At 44.5% G+C, this 14,264-nt stretch overlaps 1 protein-coding gene across 4 annotated transcripts in view; it reads right to left on the bottom strand.

Moving 5' to 3' along the window:
- The window catches only part of LOC110504061 (neurofibromin), a 127,875-nt gene that overhangs the window by 106,618 nt on the left and 6,993 nt on the right, over positions 1–14,264 (bottom strand). For all 4 annotated transcript variants that reach the window (XM_036962075.2, XM_090218791.1, XM_090218792.1 and 1 more), the window contains exons 2-6: positions 10,303–10,446; positions 8,306–8,389; positions 5,642–5,832; positions 3,021–3,127; positions 2,832–2,899 (exon numbers count right to left, since the gene is read on the bottom strand). In XM_036962075.2, the coding sequence (XP_036817970.1) occupies positions 2,832–2,899; positions 3,021–3,127; positions 5,642–5,832; positions 8,306–8,389; positions 10,303–10,446 (594 nt within the window). The remainder of the gene's footprint in view (positions 1–2,831; positions 2,900–3,020; positions 3,128–5,641; positions 5,833–8,305; positions 8,390–10,302; positions 10,447–14,264) is intronic.

Raw genomic sequence — 14,264 nt, 5'->3', positions numbered from 1 at the left:
TGTGTTTTGGGTCATTGTCCCACTAAGCGCAAACCAGATGGGATGGTGTATTAATGCAGAATGCTGAGGTAGCCATGCTGGTTAAGTGTGTCTTGAATTTTAAACAAAGACACGGCATTTGGAACCAAAAATCTCAAATTTGGACTCCTCAGACCAAAGGACCGATTTACACCGGTTTAATGTCCAATGCCCGTGTTTCTTCTTATTATTGGTGTCCTTTAGTAGGGTTTCTTTGCAGCAATTCAACCATGAAGGCCTGATTCACACAGTCTCCTCGGAACAGTTGATGTTGAGATGTGTCTGTTACTTGAACTCTGTGAAGCATTTATTTGGGCTGCAATTTCTGAGGCTGGTAACTCTAATGAACTTATCCTCTGCAGCAAAGGTAACTCTGGGTCTTCCTTTCCTGTGGTGCTATGATGAAACTGATAACCAGTTCATCATAGCGCTTGGATGGGTTTTGCGACTGCACTTGAAGAAACATTCAGAGTTGTTGAAATGTTCTGTATTAACTGACCTTCATGTCTTAAAGTAATGATGGACTGTTGTTTCTCTTTGCTTATTGGAGCTGTTCTTGCCATAATGTGGTCTTTTACCAAATAGGGCTATCTTCTGTATACCCCCTACCTTGTCACAATACAACTGATTGGCTCAAATGCATTAAGGAAAGAAATTCCACAAATTAACAAGGCACACCTGTTAATTGAAATGCATTCCAGGTGACTACCCCATGAAGCTGGTTGAGAGAATGCCAAGAGTGTGCAAAGCTGTCATCAAGGCAAAAGGTGGCTACTTTGAAGAATCTCAAATATATTTTGAATTGTTTAAAACTTTTTTGGTTACTACATGACTACGTGTGTTATTTCATAGTTTTGATGTCTTCACTATTCAACAATGTAGAAAAAAATAACTGGAATGAGTAGGTGTCCAAACTTTTGACTGGTACTGCACGTTTCCATGAACTTATTTTTTACAACATTTAGAATGTTTGCATAGAAAATATATCAACTGCCTGCTACGGTGCATTTCCATTCAACCGTCTTGTGGATAAAAACAGTTGGACTTAATGACGTCAGACCCCCCCCCCCCCAAATTGTTTTACTAAAATTAGGGCCAAAACCTAGGTATCGAATAAACATGGTTTGTTTTCGGCAATTTGCGCATTAATAAATTGGTGACAGCCTGTCTGCCCTCCCACCCATCTGCTTCATGTCTCAGGTAGCCCTCCCTCCCACCTGCTTCATGTCTCAGGTAGCCCTCCCTCCCACCTGCTTCATGTCTCAGATAGCCCTCCCTCCCACCTGCTTCATGTCTCAGGTAGCCCTCCCTCCCACCTGCTTCATGTCTCAGGTAGCCCTCCCTCCCATCTGCTTCATGTCTCAGGTAGCCCTCCCTCCCATCTGTTTCATGTCTCAGGTAGCCCTCCCTCCCATCTGTTTCATGTCTCAGGTAGCCCTCCCTCCCATCTGTTTCATGTCTCAGGTAGCCCTCCCTCCCATCTGTTTCATGTCTCAGGTAGCCCTCCCTCCCATCTGCTTCATGTCTCAGGTAGCCCTCCCTCCCATCTGCTTCATGTCTCAGGTAGCCCTCCCTCCCATCTGCTTCATGTCTCAGGTAGCCCTCCCTCCCATCTGCTTCATGTCTCAGGTAGCCCTCCCTCCCATCTGTTTCATATCTCAGGTAGCCCTCCCTCCCACCTGTTTCATGTCTCAGGTAGCCCTCCCTCCCACCTGTTTCATGTCTCAGGTAGCCCTCCCTCCCACCTGCTTCATGTCTCAGGTAGCCCTCCCTCCCACCTGCTTCATGTCTCAGGTAGCCCTCCCTCCCACCTGCTTCATGTCTCAGGTAGCCCTCCCTCCCACCTGCTTCATGTCTCAGGTAGCCCTCCCTCCCACCTGCTTCATGTCTCAGGTAGCCCTCCCTCCCACCTGCTTCATGTCTCAGGTAGCCCTCCCTCCCATCTGCTTCATGTCTCAGGCAGCCCTCCCTCCCATCTGTTTCATATCTCAGGTAGCCCTCCCTCCCACCTGCTTCATGTCTCAGGTAGCCCTCCCTCCCACCTGCTTCATGTCTCAGGCAGCCCTCCCTCCCATCTGTTTCATATCTCAGGTAGCCCTCCCTCCCACCTGCTTCATGTCTCAGGTAGCCCTCCCTCCCACCTGCTTCATGTCTCAGGTAGCCCTCCCTCCCACCTGCTTCATGTCTCAGGTAGCCCTCCCTCCTATCTGCTTCATGTCTCAGGTAGCCCTCCCTCCCACCTGCTTCATGTCTCAGGTAGCCCTCCCTCCTATCTGCTTCATGTCTGAGGTAGCCCGCAAAATCCAGCGTGGAAATAATACAAGAATTGACTACTACATGCCATGTTTAAATAAGTCTCATGTGGCAACGTATTGCAACGGTCCGTGCCATGGTGAAACTTGCACTCCTGTAAAATTATTGGATAGTGCAACTTGCATTCAGCCAACCAGAAAAGCAAGTAAAAGCAATTCAGGCCTTCTTGAAAGTCAGGATAATCGGTGTCCTGCAAAAATATATTATTTTGAAATTAAATATATATTCAGCAACTGTGTTGTGGAGTTTTATAGTTGTGTCTGGCATCACATGCCAGTCAATCATTTATTTTAAATACATTGTTTTCATCATCATCATTTGCCAAATAAACCTGGGTCAATGGAAACCTGCATAGTGATGTCCTCAAAGTGGAACATTTTATTTTAAACATTTCACCAGCAGCCAAGAGGTGGCAGTAGTGAAAACCACAAATAATATAATACACCAACTTCATAAACACAAAACAGCAGCACTGAATACAGATCTATTGGCACACAAACCTTTTCCAAACTGTTAATGACAGCAAGTTGGGCAGGTTTCTTCAGGGCTTTGAATTTGAATACCGTTTCTGAGAGGATGCAGTGAAAAGTAATAGAGTATTAGCAAAAAACATCAAAATACACAGAATCCAGGAGTATGTATGACATAGAGGGAGGGTATGACATAGAGGGAATTGAGTGAGTAGCTACCTTGGAGCAGTCTTTTAAGTTTGAAGCAGTCCACATTGATGTACTGCATGAGCTCTATATCATGGACATCCACAGTGTCTTCTGAACAGACTGTCAGCTCCTGCAACCTGGGGGAGAACACAATGGGTAAGGAATTTTAAACACTGCCGGGGAACAAGTTTGTCCTGTCAAACATGATATCCTGAGATTTGATTCTACCACAGCTTCTCATTAGAAAGGAGGGAAAGAAGAAGGCGTGGACAATAGGGAAAAGAGGACAGCCTTGTAGAGCCTGGCTTTTTGACATCCCATCGTCCTTCAAGACAGAACACTGACATATGGATCAATGATGTGAAACGTTCAGAATGTTGCAGATAGAAACGTTGCCCCTGACGAATGTGGCGGTCTTTGTCTCAATTCTTCCAATTTACAGTGCATTTGGAAAGTATTCAGACCCCTTCAAGTTTTCTACAGCCTTATTCTAAAATGGATTCAATTGTCCCGTCCCCCCGAATCAATATACACACTATGCCGCACAATGGCAAAGCAAAAACTGTTTTTTAGAAATGTCTCACATTTATATAAGTATTCAGAACCTTTACTCAGTACTTTATTTAAGCACCTTTGGCTGTGATTACAGCCTTGCGTCTTCTTGGTTATGACACTACAAGCTTGGCACACTTGTATTTGGGGAGTTTCTCCCCTTCTTCCCTGCAGATCCTCTCAAACTCTGTCAGGTTGGATGGGGAGCGTCGCTGCACAGCTGTTTTCAGGTCTCTCTGGAGATGTTCGATCGGGTTCAAGTCCGTACTTTGGCTGGGCCCCTCAAGGACATTGAGACTTGTCTTGAAGCCACTCCTGTGCTGTCTTGACTGTGTGCTAATGGTCGTTGTCCTGTTGGAAGGTGAACCATCGCCCAAGTCTGAGGTCCTGATCAGATTTTCATCAAGGACCTCTGTACTTTGCTCCGTTCATCTTTCCCTCGATCCTGACTAGTCTCCCAGTCCCTGCCACTGAAAAACATCCCCACAGAATGATGCTGCCTCCACTCTTCACCGTAGGGATGGTGCCAGGTTTCCTCCAGTTGTGACGATTGGCGTTCAGGCCAAATAGGTCAATCATGGTTTCATCAGACCAGAGAATCTTGTTTCTCATGATCAGAGTCCTTTAGGTGCCTTTTGGCAAACTCCAAGCAGGCTGTCATGTGCCATCTCCACATATGAACTCCAGAGCTCTGTCCGAGTGAACATCGGGTTCTTGGTCACGTCCCTGACCAAGGCCCTACTCCCCTGATTGCTCAGTTTGGCCGGGCTGCCAGATATAGGAAGAGTCTTAGTGGTTCCAAACTTCTTCCATTTAAGAATGATGGAGGCCACTGTGTTCTTGGGGACATTCAATGCTGCAGACATTTGTTGGTACCCTTCGCCAGCTCTGTGCCTCGAAACAATCCTGTCTCGGAGCTCTACGGACAACTCCTTCGACCTCACAGTTTTTGTTCTGACATGCACTGTCAACTGTGGGACCTTATATAGACAGGTGTGCCTTTCCAAATCATGTCCAATCAATTGAATTTACACAGCAGAACTCCAATCAAGTTGTAGAAACATCTCAAGGATGATTAATGGAAACAGGATGCACTGGAGCTCAATTTCAAATCTCATAGTAAAGGGGCTGAATACTTCTGTAAATAAGGCATTTGTTTTTTTTTGCAAAATTTTAAAAAAAACATGCTTTCGCTTTGTCATTATGGGCTTTTGTGTGTAGATTGATGAGAATAAGGCTGTAAATTAACAATGTCGAAAAGTCAAGGGGTCTGAATAATTAGCAAATGCACTGTATGTTGTGTGGAAAGCCATTTCATTTGTAAGTACTGCAATTATAAGTTGTCATGGTAAACTAGTTGCTCATGAGAGGCTGCAAATATGAACCACATTTCATGACAATAACTCACAGGGATAGGAAATATGCTTGTTCAAAGTTTGGAATTTCAGTTGATTACTATAGCACCCCACTTGGGCCAATCAGTATAATTTTATAAATGTCAGATCTCTATAGCTGGATGTATCATTCATCGTAGTGACGAACGTACGGAGACAGATCCACAGTGCCCTCCCCAATTTCATCATGAGGGAAAATTAACCTAATAGAACAATAAAACAGGGAATCCTGATCGCGCTCTTTTTACTTTCTATAACGTTGCACCATCCTGAACATCCTGGGTGGGGAGGGAGGGATTTCGTTCATGACTGGGCTAACAGTTCAGTCACGGTGACCTTGTCCATGACTGGCTGCTAAACGGAATTGCTTAGGTACACAAACAAGTAAACTTCTCATATGACATGAGCAGGAATGGGGGCACAAACAGTCTCTTCATCATGACTTCTGAGGGAACAAAATAATTTGTAATACTACACTTCTGGGAAAATCAGGTCTAGTGGAACTTTTTAAAAGACACAAATGCATTTTTTGACAAAAGACAATAACGTAGATCAATTGCCATGGACCTTGGAAGAACAACAGGGTGAGCAGGCTATTGTTCCAGCCCTGTACTAACACACCTGATCAACTGCTCTTCAACAGTGACATTGACACAGAATTAGCCAACACAGTCTGTAGCTCCTCAGGATCAGGGTTAGCATTACCTGGTGGAGATGCGGCTGAAGACGGCGTTGAAGTTGTTGCAGCTGAGGGAGAAGAGGACCCCTGAGGCGGAGGCACGGAGCTCAGCAGCGTGCTGGTGGCCCTCGCGGTACGTGTGGATGAAGTGACAGATCTCAGGCAGCAGCTGCTTCACCAGCATGGTCTCATCCAGACGTAGGCAGTCCTTGGATTGCTGGGGGGACAGTGGGAAGAGGAAGACATAGAAAAAGAGAAGGAAAACCATGAGAGGAAAGTATGTGTGCAAGCTGGATTCTTTAGGTTATCTGAGAAAACAAGGAGTTCTTTTCAGGTTATCAGTGGCAACTTCTCACATACAGTCGTGGCCAAAAGTTTTGAGAATGACAGAAATAATAATTTCCACAGGTGTTACTATGGAATAATGACGTATAATTACAAGCATTTCATAAGTGTCAAAGGATTTTATTGACAATTACATGAAGTTGATGCATAGAGTCAATATTTTCAGTGTTGACCCTTCTTTTTCAAGACCTCTGCAATCCACCCTGGCGTGCTGTCAATTAACTTCTGGGCCACATCCTGACTGATGGCAGCCCATTCTTGCATAATCAATGCTTGGAGTTTGTCAGAATTTCTGGGGTTTTGTTTGTCCACCCGCCTCTTGAGGGTTGACCAAAAGTTCTCAATGGGATTAAGGTCTCTGGAATTTCCTGCCCATGGACCCAAAATATCAATGTTTTGTTCCCCGTGCCATTTATTTATCACTTTTGCCTTATGGCAAGGTGCTCCATCATGCTGGAAAAGGCATTGCTCGTCACCAAACTGTTCCTGGATTTTTGGGAGAAGTTGATCTTGGAGGATGTGTTGGTACCATTCATTATTCATGGCTGTGTTAAGCAAAATTGTGAGTGAGCCCACTCCCTTGGCTGAGAAGCAACCCCACACATGAATGGTCTCAGGATGCTTTACTGTTGGCATGACACAGGACCGATGGTAGCGCTCACCTTGTCTTCTCCGGACAAGCTTTTTTCCGGATGCCCCCCAAAAAATCGGAAAGGGGATTCATCAGAGAAAATGACTTTACCCCAGTCCTCAGCAGTCCAATCCCTGTACCCTTTGCAGAATATCAGTCTGTCCCTGATATTTGTCCTGGAGAGAAGTGGCTTCTTTTGCTGCCCTTCTTGACACCAGGCCATTCTCCAAAAGTCTTCGCCTCACTGCACTCACACCTGCATGCTGCCATTCCTGAGCAAGCTCTGTACTGGTGGTGCCCCGTTCCCGCAGCTGAATCAACGTTAGGAGACAGTCCTGGCGCTTGCTGGACTTTCTTGGGCGCCCTGAAGCCTTCTTCACAACAATTGATACGCTCTCCTTGAAGTTCCTGATGATCCGATAAATGGTTGATTTCGGTGCAATCTTACTGCCAGCAATATCCTTGCCTGTGAAGCCCTTTTTATGCAAAGCAATGATGACGGCACGTGTTTGCTTGCAGGTAACCATGGTTGACAGAGGAAGAACAATGATTCCAAGCAATGTTGAAGCTTCCAGTCTGTTATTCAAACTCAATCAGCATGACAGAGTGATCTCCAGCCTTGTCCTCGTCAACACTCACACCTGTGTTAACAAGAGAATCACTGACTTTTATGGCAGGGCTGAAATGCAGTGGAAATGTTGTTTGGGGATTTAGTTAATTTGCATGGCAAAGAGGGACTTTGCAATCAATTGCAATTCATCTGATCACAATTAATCTCTTCATAACATTCTGGAGTATATGCAAATTGCCATCATACAAACTGAGGCAGCAGACTTTGTGAAAATGTATGTGTGTGTCATTCTCAAAACTCTTGGCCACGACTGTACTTTGGATTTATCCAGCTGGATATGCAATACATGTATGTGGGTTAAGTGCCTCTCTTTGGGGCAAAAGCACAGCATGTCCCACCTGGGATTCACCAGCGCTCCCATTGGCTCATTTCCAAAAACTCGTTGGGTCAAATTGGCAGCCTCATACCAGGACAGATTGCATACAACTGCATTCAAAACCTGTTGCTCACCCTTATGTAGGAAATAGTCGAACACAAAACAACTACTATACTTACATTTTAAAACGTAAGATGTCTAATTCAAAACGAGAGTTCCATAGCATCCATGAGGGGAGCAGCTGGCTTCTATCTGACAACATGCACTAATGAAAAACCTATACAGGAAACTTCCGGGAATCCCATTGGAGGCAGGGAAAGCACTAACAAAAGTCAAGGAAACACCTGCAAATGTAATCTTCTGCTGCACAGTTGCAGAACAGATCAGAGCAGAGGCACCTATTTCAGAGGTGAAGAGAAAGCACAACTGAAGGAAGGGGTTTAAGTGTGTTAACAGAGGTCTGTCTGTAAAAAACAGAGAGAGACAGAACAGAGATCCAGCCAACCAATGTAATGCTGACGTTGTGTTGGAAGACCCATAGCGTTTTAGAATATTGGTGCAATAAGAGCCAATATATTGAGGCCAGTGCTCTTGACTGATAATATTCAATAACAGAAAACTGTGAATTGGGAGGGCTAAAAACTAAAATGGAGAACGGTTTATACACAAGCACACACAAACAACTGTAGTGGGATAAGTTAGCAGACCAACTAAAGGTGATGTAAGGTGGGATACAGTGGATGCAGACTGTATGGGGGTTTCCTCACCGATGCTAGGCACTTCTCCAGTGTGTCCAGGATAATTAGCTGGGAGAGGTAGAGGTTCTTCTCAGCAGCTTCCCCAAATATACGCTGGAGAGGAGAGGTTACAGACACAGATGACACAGTGATTCAGCAAACAACACTTCCAGCCCTTTGTGTGCATCCTACACTTGAGTTGAATTGGAGTTCACACAATACACATGCCTACTAGAAGGTAGGGTTTAGAGGTCGACCGATTATGATTTTTCAACGCCTATACCGATTACTGGAGGACCAAGAAAAGCCAATACAGATTTTTTATTTTTTTTTTATTTATTATTATTTTTTTTTTACAGATTTCTAAAAATCTTATACAGTGGGGAGAACAAGTATTTGATAACCTGCAAAATCGCAGTGTTTCCTACTTACAAAGCATGTAGAGGTCTGTAATTTGTATCATAGAAAATCACATTGTATGATATTTAAGTAATTAATTTGCATTTTATTGCATGACATAAGTATTTGACACATCAGAAAAGCAGAACTTAATATTTGGTACAGAAACCTTTGTTTGCAATTACAGAGATCATCCGTTTCCTGTAGTTCTTGACCAGGTTTGCACACACTGCAGCAGGGATTTTGGCCCACTCCTCCATACAGACCTTCTCCAGACCCTTCAGGTTTCGGGGCTGTCGCTGGGCAATACGGACTTTCAGCTCCCTCCAAAGATTTTCTATTGGGTTCAGGTCTGGAGACTGGCTAGGCCACTCCAGGACCTTGAGATGCTTCTTACGGAGCCACTCCTTAGTTGCCCTGGCTGTGTGTTTCGGGTCGTTGTCATGCTGGAAAACCCAGCCACGACCCATCTTCAATGCTCTTACTGAGGGAAGGAGGTTGTTGGCCAAGATCTCGCAATACATGGCCCCATCCATCCTCCCCTCAATACGGTGCAGTCGTCCTGTCCCCTTTGCAGAAAAGCATCCTGAAAGAATGCTGTTTCCACCTCCATGCTTCACTGTTGGGATGGTGTTCTTGGGGTTGTACTCATCCTTCTTCTTCCTCCAAACACGGCGAGTGGAGTTTAGACCAAAAAGCTATATTTTTGTCTCATCAGACCACATGACTTTCTCCCATTCCTCCTCTGGATCATCCAGATGGTCAATGGCAAACTTCAGACGGGCCTGGACATGCGCTGGCTTGAGCAGCGGTACCTTGCGTGCGCTGCAGGATTTTAATCCATGATGGCGTAGTGTGTTACTAATGGTTTTCTTTGAGACTGTGGTCCCAGCTCTCTTCAGGTCATTGACCAGGTCCTGCCGTGTAGTTCTGGGCTAATCCCTCACCTTCCTCATGATCATTGATACACCACGAGGTGAGATCTTGCATGGAGCCCCACACCGAGGGTAATTGACCGTCATCTTGAACTTCTTCCATTTTCTAATAATTGCGCCAACAGTTGTTGCCTTCTCACCAAGCTGCTTGCCTATTGTCCTGTAGCCCATCTCAGCCTTGTGCAGGTCTACAATTTTATCCCTGATGTCCTTACACCCTCTCTGGTCTTGGCCATTGTGGAGAGGTTGGAGTCTGTTTGATTGAGTGTGTGGACAGGTGTCTTTCATACAGGTAACGAGTTCAAACAGGTGCAGTTAATACAGGTAATGAGTGGAGAACAGGAGGGCTTCTTAAAGAAAAACTAACAGGTCTGTGAGAGCCGGAACTCTTACTGGTTGGTAGATGATCAAATACTTATGTCATGCAATAAAATGCAAATGAATTGTTTTAGATTCCTCACAGTTGAAGTGTACCTATGATAAAAATTACAGACCTCTACATGCTTTGTAAGTAGGAAAACCTGCAAAATGCTGAAAATTGCAGAAAATTAGGGCTGATTTCAAGTTAAATCGGCCATGCAGATTACTCGGTAGGCCTCTAGTAGGGTTGATGACGTGCAATGTAGTGATCCCCATTACTCATGCTAAAGTCAAATAAACAGCTAAAAGTGTTAAGTTAAAAGCTCCACTTACCATGTTGTTCACATTTTTTAGTATGTTCGTGAGGCCACTGATGACGAGGGAGAACTTGTACTTAGAGATGTTGATGAGACATTCCTTGTTGTGCTCTGTGCTGACTTTGGTGTGGTTGTTCTGATGTCCTGTTTTAACGGGAAGCTAAGAGAAAGGAAAAAAATTCTAAAGTCACAAGAGAATCTAGGCACGGGTGAACGCGTTAGGCACTGTGTGGTCCACTGTCTTCGGAAAGTATTCAGACCCCTACATGTTTCCACATTGTGTTACATTAGTCTTATTCTAAAATGGATTCAATTGTTTATTTCTCAATCTACAGGTTTTTATAAATGTTTGCAAATTTATTTTAAAAGTTAAGGAACGGAAATTACATTTACATAAGTATCCAGACCTTCTACTCAGTACTTTGTTGAAGCACCTTTGGCAGCAACTGCAGCCTCAAGTCTTCTTGGCTATGACGTTAAAAGCTTGGTACAACTGTATTTGGGGAGTTTCTCCCATTCCTCTCTGCAGACCCTCTCAAGCTCTGTCAGGTTGGATGGAGCGCGTCGCTGCACAACTATGTTCAGGTCTCTCTGGAGATGTTAGATTGGGTTGAAGTCTGGACCACTCAAGGACATTCAGAGACTTGTTCCGAAGCCATTCCTGCGTTGTCTTGGCTGTGTGCTTAGGGTTGTTGTCCTGTTGGAAGTTGAACATTCACCCCAGTTTGAGGTCCTGAGTGCTCTGGAGCAGGTTTTCATCAGGGATCTCTCTGTATTTTGCACCATTCATCTTTCTCTCGATCCCGACTAGTTTCCCAGTCCCTGGAAAATAACCCCACAGCAGGATGCTGCCACCACAATGCTTCACCATAGGGATGGTGCCAGGTTTCCTCCACCTTTTTTGGTACCCTTCCCCAGATCTGTGCCTCGACACATTCCTGTCTCGGAGCTCTACAGACAATTCCTTCGACCTCACGGCTTGGTTTTTGCTCTGACATGCACTGGCAACTGTGGGACCTTATATAGACAGATGTGTGCCTTTCCAAATCATATCCAATCAATTGAATTTACACAGCTGGACTCCAATCAAGTTGTAGAAACATCTCAAAGATGATCAATGGAAACAGGACGCACCGGAGTATGTACGTATGTAAATAAGGTATTTCTATCGGCCTCCCGAGTAGCGCCTGCGGTCTAAGGCACTGTGTCGCAGTGCAAGACGCGTCACTACAGATCCGGATTTGGTCCCCGGCTGTGTTGCAGACTATGAGGTGGTGCACAATTGGTCCAAAGTCGTCCGGGTTAGGGGAGGGTTTGGCCGGCTGGGATGTCCTTGTCCCATCGCGCTCTAACTCCTTGTGGCGGCCGGGCACCTGCACGCTGGCTTCGGTCACCAGTTGTACGGTGTTTCCTCCGACATCTTGGTGCGGCTGGCTTCTGGATTAAGCGAGCAGTGTGTCAAGTAGCAGTGCAGCTTGGCGAGGGTCATGTTTCAGAGGACGCATGGCTCTCGACCTTTGCCGAGTCCGCACGGGCAACTACGGGGCAAGACTAACTACCAATTGGATATCACGAAATTGGGGAGAAAAAAGGGGTTTAAAGTAGGTTGTTTTAATACATTTGCAAAAAATCTAAAAAACGGTTTTCACTTCGTCATTATGGGGTATTGTGTGAAGATTGCCGATACAATTATTTTTTATAATAAGGCGGTAACATAACAAAATGTGGAAAAGGTCAAGGGATCTGAATAATTTCCAAATGCACTATATGCAGCAGGTTTGAGCAAGCCTAATAGAATTACATGAAGCCATGGTTTCACCTTCTTATGTGTTTACACATGTCTACACATCCACACTAGACATATCTACATTCAATATTTTTCACACTAGTGTTATGCCACACCTCTGGTGCTATGAGGACGCCTACGACACCTGACGAAGGGCAAGGAACAGACGCCCTGCAGTCAGAACAATGAAGCCCTGTGCTATCAAGAACCTCACCCTGCCACAACTCTGGTGTACACCCACAGCTGTACACCTGCAGGCTACATCTGTGTGAACTAAGACATCACATCCACAGCTGGGCCAGACCTTGTGGGCAGGAGGAGCCCCTTTAAGCTTGCCTAGAGGTGTAGCTGGCTAGTGCGTATGCAGAGCACATCAGGACTGGAATGTTAATGAGCCTTAAGCAGCAGACCTATGACTGCTTATTATCGGGATCCACTTTACCACTGGGGCCCCTCAGGGAGAAACCTGGGCCTGGGAATTGAAGTCCCAAGACAGGGGGTAAGAAAATAATCAGGAGTCTGAACTGGAGTGCACACTGTCCACACAGGACCATCCCTGCTTCAAATCTTTCACATCCAGTTCAGCTCCGGTCTGTCCGGGACCACAGACAGTAAGCACTTTGTTTCACAGGCCGGGATTGGAATTTCTAAAAGGTCATGGAGCCATCTCTTCCCGTATGTGCACTTTGGCAGAGCTGATTAACATTGTATACGTACACACCAAAGCACTGTGTTCGGATTACATGATCGGGGTAAACAGGGGAAAGGAGAGAAACATTGGATGAGAGGACAGGGCCACGAGAAGAAATGTAATTAAAGAGGCCTATTTTTCATGAAAAGAGAACTGTTATTGTCCCTCGATGGGAAGTTTAGAACATTCACATTAAGATGAATTATGTTTAATTTGTGTAACATAAAACATTTGACTCAATGATCTTCATGCGAATACAAGGGCCTTTCTCTTAGAATTACAATCAATTCATTAATGGAAGGGACACCATATAATAAGACAATGTTTGTCTGTCTTACCAATTGTTATCAACAACACAAAATGTATGAATCCATTACACAACAATATTACAATGTACGTGTGTAGAGTGTGTGCTAGCGCCCGTGTGCGTGTCTGTACCTGTATGTGTCTCTTCACATTCCCCGCTGTTCCATAAGGTGCATTTATAGCTGTATTTCTTTTATCCGATTCTACTGCTTGTATCAGTTAACTGATGTGGATTAGAGTTCCATGTTGCCATGGCTCTATTTAGTAATTCAGGTGCGACAAAACTACAGCCTATAGGACATGCCTTGTTAACAGTGTTACTATAAATTGTATTAAAGGCATTATTATCTATGTGAGTTTCAGAGATTGTCATCTGTTATTAGCAAATTATTGATTTCATGAACCTTGTTTCTGAAGCTACATATGTTAACGTTGGCTATTTTTAGCACTTTAAGGAGGCTTGATTGTTTTCATTGCTTAACCGGCTAGCTTTGCATTAATAAATCAAATCAAATGTATTTATTTAGCCCTTCGTACATCAGCTGATATCTCAAAGTGCTGTACAGAAACCCAGCCTAAAACCCCAAACAGCATGCAATGCAGGTGTAGAAGCACATGCTCATGTTATTTATATTAGTGCAGGGTGAGCTGCACACAGTGGACTTCCTTCTAGGGTACACCTAGCACTCAGTGCTAACAGTATAACTGGTTCATAAACACATGATTACTGCATACAATAGCTGTGGGATCAGCAGAGGCATTCAGGGCAGTAAGAGGGAAATCAATTAGGTTGCTTACATTGGGTCTTCCAACACCCCTGGGATAATGTACATTTGCTAAACCATTATGACATCTCAATGTTAGGGATTAATTGAGCTGTGCTTGAGTCAATTATAAGTAAGTCTCAATGCTGCCTTATAATGCTGTGAAAGGATCCAGGAATCCAAATGATTTGGGTGGATCCCATCCTCCTTATAAAATGAGCTTTGCTTCCAGAAGGTAATCAAAATTGTCCAAAGAAATGTTACACCCAGAGCTGCAAGTCTCGTAGTCAGTTTTGGAGGGCTAAAAGTCTGCTGAAACGTTCAAAGCCACGATTTAGGGAGGGCAGAGGGACATATATTAAAAGGGTGCTTGCTGACCCAATCAGTTCTTTAAAAGCTCTTCTACAATGTCATTGAATCCCACATTAACT

Source organism: Oncorhynchus mykiss, chromosome 24 (genome assembly GCF_057628025.1).
Source record: "Oncorhynchus mykiss isolate SJ-2025 chromosome 24, ASM5762802v1, whole genome shotgun sequence".
NCBI classification, from domain to species: domain Eukaryota; kingdom Metazoa; phylum Chordata; class Actinopteri; order Salmoniformes; family Salmonidae; genus Oncorhynchus; species Oncorhynchus mykiss.
Note: the sequence above shows the minus strand (reverse complement) of the source record. Positions and strands in the feature narration are given on the sequence as shown.